At 35.0% G+C, this 8288-nt stretch overlaps 1 protein-coding gene across 1 annotated transcript; it reads right to left on the bottom strand.

Annotated features, from left to right (window-relative positions):
- Nucleotides 1-254: 254 nt before the first annotated feature.
- Nucleotides 255-7930, bottom strand: LOC111059244 (methionyl-tRNA formyltransferase, mitochondrial). Its single transcript, XM_022346867.2, has 5 exons — nucleotides 7477-7930; nucleotides 6036-6230; nucleotides 4715-4837; nucleotides 3665-3843; nucleotides 255-1733 (listed from the first exon to the last, which is right to left on the bottom strand). Exons 1-5 carry the CDS (start codon nucleotides 7716-7718, stop codon nucleotides 1267-1269), a joined length of 1206 nt encoding a protein of 401 aa, XP_022202559.1. The 5' UTR covers nucleotides 7719-7930; the 3' UTR covers nucleotides 255-1266.
- Nucleotides 7931-8288: the final 358 nt, after the last annotated feature.

Raw genomic sequence — 8288 nt, 5'->3', positions numbered from 1 at the left:
CTCAAATATATTTCAAGTACCTGATTATTATACTAATATAGTTCAACTAAATTTCTACTCCAATATGATGAACCTCTAAATTTTTTCTTAGCAGGGTCATCATACCTTCAATTAATTTCATTCTGACCATGGTCGTTCGATATTCAATACATCACCACTCAACTTAACAACCGACCGTTAACAAATTTCATGAAATCTTGCACTTTCCACAACATTTTAGGAAACTTCCACTTTTACAACATTGATACTCGCTCTTCATTTGTCAACTTTTTTATTGTGGTAACATTCCTATCATGTAGCAATATTTACAAATATTTGCGACAATAATAAGTTATTGATAATATTACAGTATGGATCATTACTCGTTAATGATCTGACTACAGTCAATAATAGTGAGAGTGATTTTGAAGCTCCTAACTGTTACTGGAGCTGGATTCAAGCAGTCACCCTCTCAACGGGAGGACCGAGAGCACGTCACTAATCTCATTTGAGCGACTAGATACAACTCTGACCACTAGCCCGAAGATGGTGAAACGGTGACAAGAATCTAGCCAAAACTGAATAAAAGAGAATTTATCTATGCTGTGTTCACATTGTGCAACATCTTGAATAAACACTCTTTTTTTATGTATCTCATACGACGTGTAGTCAATTATTTCAAGTAAATATGCAAATTTGTTTACCTAATGACTGGAGTACTTTCGAACGGCAAGCGTTCATTTTCAACAGACTGCCGTTCAAAAGTACTCCAGTCAGTAAGTAAACAAATTTGCTTATTTACTTGAAATAATTGACTACACGTCGTGTAAAATACATCAAAAAAGAATGTTAATACATCGCAGCTCGCAATGGATCAAGAAACCATCACCTTGAATAACATAAATTCTTATGATGAAAGTGTTCACAATGGGTCGATTGGATAAAAACTAGAATCTACTGACTAGCAACTAGTAAAGAGTTACAGCTATAAAAATAAAATTATACAGCTGACTCAAATGCGAGCATTTGTTTGAAAATTACTTAGAGCTAGAAATTGCTAGCTTTTAGTAGGTCAATTGAATTATAGCTAGCAATTGCTAGTTCTAATTTTTAAGCTAATGCTAGGATTTGAAAGCTCTTCAATCTTACTTTTATAGCTACAACCAATGACTGGTTGCTACTCACTAGATTATAGTTTTATTCAATCGACCCATTGTAATGAATCAACCAAATGGCAGGGTCTTTACAACTTGCATTCAAATCTACAATAAATAACTGAGGTGATACTCAACCTACTTCCCTACTCTGTACACCGAAAACCCAATCGGCCTCGCTGACTTTCGACAGGAAACCGTTATAAAAATCCGTGGCGGACATCTTTTTTTGTAAAACTCGTAGATTGTCACAAATAACACTAGCGCCATCGGCACACTCGATTGTCAACACTTTACTTTTGTGACTGTACTTGATACGACCTGGCCTCGAGTTGCTGTCGCTGTTCGCTCTGTTGACCGGTTGAATGTCGTTGAGGAAATCGAGCGCCGATTTGCAGGAGGATGCTGTGGAGTTTTGCGGTTTGAAGGTGGTTTGCTGGGAGACCGGAGCGAGTGAGATGTTCTGCAGCCGGACGGGACGGCCGTACCACCAGGTGGTCAGGGGGTGAATGTGGGCCAGCGCCCGGTGTCTGTTGTAGACCTGTTGCGCCGTTTGGTTGTTCCACGTCAACTGGGCGTAGCTGGGGGTTAGTTTGGGTGCTGCAACAACAAAGAGCGTGTTCATATAGAGCAACTAAGTTGCTGAACAGCTGGTAGAAATCTTCAAAACTTTACACCCCTGGCACACTAAAGCAACTTGGTTGCAAGCGGTAACTAAAGGACATTCATTCCTTCTAAACACTAAAGCTACGGTCAGATGTGTTATTGTCTACTAGGGGTAGAAGCATGGTAATAATGTTATTCATGCTTCACTGCAGCCACCCTACAGAATAGAAAAGTTGCAGGTGCAGTGTGCCCAGTACATAGGAAACGCTTGTGTTCTATTCCTCACAGAAAAAGTTGCTCTCAAGAAAGTTGCTAATGTGAACACACTCAAACAAGCTACCTACAGTGTTTAAAATTGATTCATTCGTTTAATTTATTAATTTTATAGCAACAACAAATCATGACAATTCGTCATAGAAATTAACATTAAAAATACGGTATGGACTTGAATTTAAAATTACTTAGTGCCGTTCATACAGTAACAGTTCAAACTAATTTCATTTAGAACTGGATTAATTCCATATCGAGTCTCGTTCGTTATAATGTGGTTTATCTGAGTTCAAGCCACCAGCTGATTAAATTCAGTTTAAACTTTAACTGTGCAAACGGCCCTTAAAATAACTTCAAATTGTTTGGGATGGTCACATTAATTTGTCGGTCTCGGCTGCCTAAAACAATCGTTAGGTCTTTGATCATTAGGTCGAAATTGATCAGGTTCGACCTGAAAACTCCAGCATCAGACCTTAAAGTAAATGATCACATTGGATGCGTATATGTGCAAGTGCACGTCAGATAATGCATGAGCCGAGACAAAATCTGGAAAGAGTCATTGAAACACGTTGTGACTTGTCTGTAGCTGTTCACACTGAACGTAACCAGCAAGTGCACGAGTGTTCCTATTGATCTTTCAAGATTTTCCTCTAATCTGCGCGCTTCATCATGCATGACCAAGAATGTACTTGCACATACACACATCCAATGTGATCAAACACTTAGCCAGCAAGGTCTACCGATATTATGTCAACATTCAATAACGAAAAATTGATTAGAAGCAGCTTGGTTAGATCATTGAATGAACAAATAAATGATAATTGAAATTTTGAGTGTATGGAAAGAGATGTTGTGATATTATTCTATATTATAAGAATAAGACGTTGATGTTGTCAATACCACTATGTTTTTTCATAATAAATTTAAATTACAGAATCAAGTTTCATGGCAAAAATCAGTTGAGCTAAATATATGGCAGGTGAAGATATTGCCATGAAACCTGGCTCTGTATTGTAAATTGATTTTGAACAAATATAGTATATATTAAGGTATTGACAACATAAAAGTCTTATTCTTTCGATCATTAAAAGCTTGGAAAATACTTGGTTATATCATTATATTGATAAATCATTGAATGGGAGCTTGGAAAATAACAATCAATTCTTTTATATGTCATTTAAATTCAGCTAGAAGAAATCTGGACCTGAATTATGAAATTATTCAAATTTAGTTTATTTTTAGAAAGTGTACATTTTATAATACATTTCCCTGGAAATTACTTTTCCAATATGGAACAAGTCTGTGGTTAGAGGAGAATTAATGTTCAGGTGGGTGAATAAATTCGGGCATTAAACCGAATTTGATTTAGTCCTCAAGTTGAAAATCGGGTGATATTGTTCAAGCCCGAATTGTACCACATTAAGTGCCGTTTGCACAGGAACAGTTTAAACTAAATTCAATTTTTATTCATTTATTTCATTTTCATTTTATAAATATTTTTATTTTTGCATTTAAATCCATATCAAGTCTCGTTCGTTATTTTATTGTTCATTTTGAGTTCAGGCCACCAGCTGATTAAATTCAGTTTAAGCTTTAACTGTGCAAACGGCCTTAAGTGGTTTAAACTTTTTATCTTGCATAACTAATTGACTCACCGTAGGACACACCCTCGCTAGGCTGAGATGTAGCCATAGTCACGCAACGAGGCAAATCTCTGACACACTCCAACAGCAGTTTGGCTCCAAATGTGGCCAGCCTTGTCCTCACTTCAACGGCTGTTTCATTTGGAGCAATCGAACAACGGTATTGTCTCACTATATCTCCTATATCAAACCTGAAACAGCACTTAGTTGTTCAACGAATGCACAAAGACATTATAATATAGTCAATAGTGAAAATTCTTTATTACATATTCTTCAAGAACAGTAATTGTTGTCGAAAAAATATTACAATTGTTTGGTAAATACAAAGAGCATAATTCATTATCAATATTTGTTATTTCAAAAATAGATTCAGTATATTTTTCCACTGCCAGTCTGAGTCTCTTGTTTCAAGAAATTCACATACTTCATACATGGGCCTTACTTTGAGAAACTCACCAAGTTTTTTTTTCAATGGCACACAATCCAGCCTCTTTATAGTCTCCGGTAGGTGATTCCAAAGTTTTCTGCCCATGTACGAAGGTTTCTCTTCGAAGATTACAGTCCTGTGCCTTGGGAATACAAAGTTGTCTGCCTAACGAGTGACATATTTATGTACATCTGTGTCTCTCAGGAGGAGATTTAGCCGGCTAACATGGGTGATGACTTCCATGATGTAAATGTTGGTCACCGTCATGATGCCCAGATGACGGAAGGCATCTCGACATGTCTCTCTTTGTTTGAGACTTGCCAGCACTCTTCTGATGCATGAGAACCCTCTTTAGATTGCCCGCAGACGATCCCCCCCCCCACAATAAGCCCATATCTCAGGTGGGACTCTACCAGGGCATTGTATTCTGCTTTTGATATGAAATCAAAACAAATGTTAAATTCAATAAATGTGATTATTTTAATTATGTAGCTTAATTGATTTTCTAGTATTTTTGTTTTTACTATCTGAACTCGAAACATGAGTGAGACCACCCAAGAATGTTACATAAATCGCCAAGTTAATAGACGCGCAAACCAATTGGAGAACGGAACAAGGCCACATTTATTACTCACTTTTCTGGTTTGATTCTGAATATCGTGACCCCAGTCTCAGTATCTCCGTTCATGATAGCATGCTCAACGGGGGCTGCGCCTCTCCAACGCGGTAACAGACTTCCATGTACGTTCAAAATACCTCTGAAACAAAACGCGGTAACAGACTTTCATGTACGTTCAAAATACCTCTGAAACGAAACATTAAAAAAGTCTAATTCATTTTGCATCTGCTCTCATACTCAATACAAACATTAATTGGATGGGCTACTTGGACATTTTATTTATAATCATGCTCCATCAATGCACTTTACACAAATATTACGATCAATAAAAATGTAAGATGGTTTCTCGATTAATTTCGAGCAGCTATGTATTTTTTCTACAACGACATGCAATCAATTATTCAAGTAAATAGGCAATTTTGTTTACCTACTGACTAGAGTACTTTTGAACGGCAAGCGTCCATTTTGGAATAAAATAATTTACTGCACGTCGTTGTAAAAAACATCAAAACCGTGTGTTAACAGGTACATCAAAAAAAGGTTCTAGGTGAAGCCAGTTATTTATTTTTTGAGAAGAGATTAAGTCATGATTGAATTCAGGGCAATACAATTATTATATTCATGAAATAAAATATAAAATAAGGAACTAACTTGAAGATCTTGATTTTTAAAACTTATCCTGAATTAAACTGAATAGAATTCTGCTGCAGAGTTTTATTGCTTCCAGAAGCAACAGGAATTGAAAATAGAATTGGATAGAACATAGAAAATACTTATAGAGGGTGTTTACGAACTCCCAACCAATACTCTAGGGCTTTGTTCCTGGGTAAGAAACATATCTAAATATCATATTTGAATTGTCCGGAAGTCTTCAGTTACTCACACAGCGGCCGTTTTGCTTTTTTCACTCATTATTTTTTCTATAAATAATGGTTGAACATACGAAATTGAAACTTTGCACAATAATTTATAACAACTGGACAAAGCTACAAAAATGTATAATAATTTTTTAAATTCATAAATCAAAATGGCGGCCATTTAACATTTTATTCCTTTAATAACTCAGAAACCGTTGGTTTAACAAAAAAAAAAATTACACAAATAACTTTTTTTAAATTTTATTACCTATCGATTGGTACCTGATTTTTCAAGATTGGACCAATAATAACTGAGATATGGCAGCTTTAGTGATGGAACACCGCTGGGGGTTGGTTGCAGTTGCAGTGCATGCCAAGGGATCTAAAATAGCTTACAAATGACATTCAGAGCAGACGGAGACTGTTGCATTATTGTGGCAGATTTTAGCTGCATGCCGTATGATATGATACAATACTTACAGAGGCAGAGAGTTTATCATTTCTGCTGGTATTAGTTTTCCATACGCTACAACCATTCCAAGATCGTAGTTTTGCAAAATAGAAGTGGCAGGTGGCCATTCATGGATTGGTAAGTTTTCGTCAGTAGCAAATTTATGTACAATTGTACCTGGTGAACTCACCACTCCCAATTCACTCAATAGAGTTCCTGTACGCCTGTTGAAAAATACAAAATTCCTGAATATAGCTTTGTTAATGCAAACATGTTTAAAAATTGTGGATAAGAAAACTGAGTTGATCGTTAGCTTAGTATTCCATAACTAGCGGTAGCTTACTATGTTTTCTACGTCCTGATTGCATTGTTCTTTTTTCTAAAGGAAATACATTCAAATCAGTAGTATTGACAGCATCAATGTCTTATTCTTTCAATTGGGCTACATTCTAATAAATATGACTTGCATCGACACGATAAATTGCATTATTGCTCAAATAGTTGCCATCGGCTTTACTCAAACAGAGAGTACAGAGAAGGAAGATAAACATCTACTTTGTGCAGGGAAGTAGTTCTCAGAAATATTCAAATATTTACCGAATACTCAGTATCTTCTCAGCGTCATACCTACTCATTTCTACAACTAATAAAGTAAAATAAGTTTTGATTTTATGATACCGTAAGTTACTTTAGAATAATAGAGTACATAATTATATTTTAAAGCAGTGGTCAAGGTTATGTTTTAAAGTAGTGAGTTACCAAAGAATATGTTGAATGGAAGAACGTATACTAAATTAAGGCCAAGCAACAGGCTAAAAAAATATTTACTGGTGAACTTTTTTAAAGATTTTGTTTTGTAATTATACTATTAAGCTATCAAAATAAAAAGGTTTCCTCATGATTTTTTCCGATTATTACTTTTTGAGATATGACGCCCAAGATTTGAATTTTTGTAACAGATAATTTCAAATTGAGTTAGAGATAAATCCATGACATTTTTAAGATAAATTCTTCTTGGTTTGTTGATTGAATAAAATGTCACCAGTAAAATTTCTTAGCAAAATACTTAATCTTTACAAGGAGAGTTGATGAATTGCACCACAATCATTTTAGGCTTTTGCAATTTAAAAATCAAATTGTTGTCTCAAGTTTGAAAGAACGATAACATATTATTTGTTATTGCTGGAGTGCTATTGAGGATTATGCTATGAGCTACACAAAATTACTCCAAGAGCTACTGTTAGCTTGCAATCTACTGTTTAAAATCCAACCATTTGACTGGACTAGTTTTGCGACGACTATTTTGAAGTAGGTACGTAGAGTAGGCCTAATGATGTTACAAATTACCTCTACTAATTAGGCCTATTTAGAATTACCTATATTGCTTCATTATCTCATTCTCAGGTCTTTTTAAAACTTAGTACAGTAGAAAGATATATTAATTCTCAATCTGAGAAAAAATTTACTTACAATTTGGCTGTCAGAGGTTTCAAACTTGCAAGTGAGAAGTCATCGGAGCCAAAAAATATTATTCTCCAGGGTGCTTCATCAGTTGTTTTCTTCTTTGTAATTGAATTTGAAACAACCTTTGTACATTTAAATCTTGTTGATACACCGATACAGTTTCTCATAAATATAATATTGCAGAAGAGAATTCTTACTGAAGAGTATTTTGCAAATTTATAGGTTGCAGAAAAGCCGGAGAATAACATTTTACATTTATAACAACTCGAAGGGCTACCGTAAGTTATATTTAATATTTCTAAGTTGAAAAACCAGATTTAAAAATTATATAATTTTAAAGCATTGCCATTCTTGTTAACTGTCACTTTAATAATAACATTGTGATAAAAATTAATAAATAATATGGATGATTTTAGTATTGGAAAATATAACCTCAATCTTCCGATAAATTATTCATCCAATATCGATTGTTTCCTATCAGCTAGCAAGGTATCGACTATTGATGATCGAGGCTTGTTTGATAGTCGAGGTTAAGGTTTTCAGAAAGTTGGCGCCAAAAACATTTTAAAGATAATCCAGCGCATAGATTGGCGCCTCTTCCCCCTTATTTGTGCCCTTTTTTCATTTATATAAATATATCAAGTAGAAGTCATGGGTTAGCATAAAGAATTAGTTGTCTATAACTATAAGATACCTATAACTATAAGCACAGAATTAATAATAGCTCTAGAGTTGTCAGAGCAGAAAGCTACATGTCACAAAGGAATGAAATTGTTTGTCTTTTATAATAGGCCACTAATTGGCCTTTGGTTGTGCTT

This window comes from Nilaparvata lugens, chromosome 8, assembly GCF_014356525.2.
Source record: "Nilaparvata lugens isolate BPH chromosome 8, ASM1435652v1, whole genome shotgun sequence".
NCBI lineage: Eukaryota > Metazoa > Arthropoda > Insecta > Hemiptera > Delphacidae > Nilaparvata > Nilaparvata lugens.
This window is presented reverse-complemented; position numbering and strand designations above follow the sequence as displayed.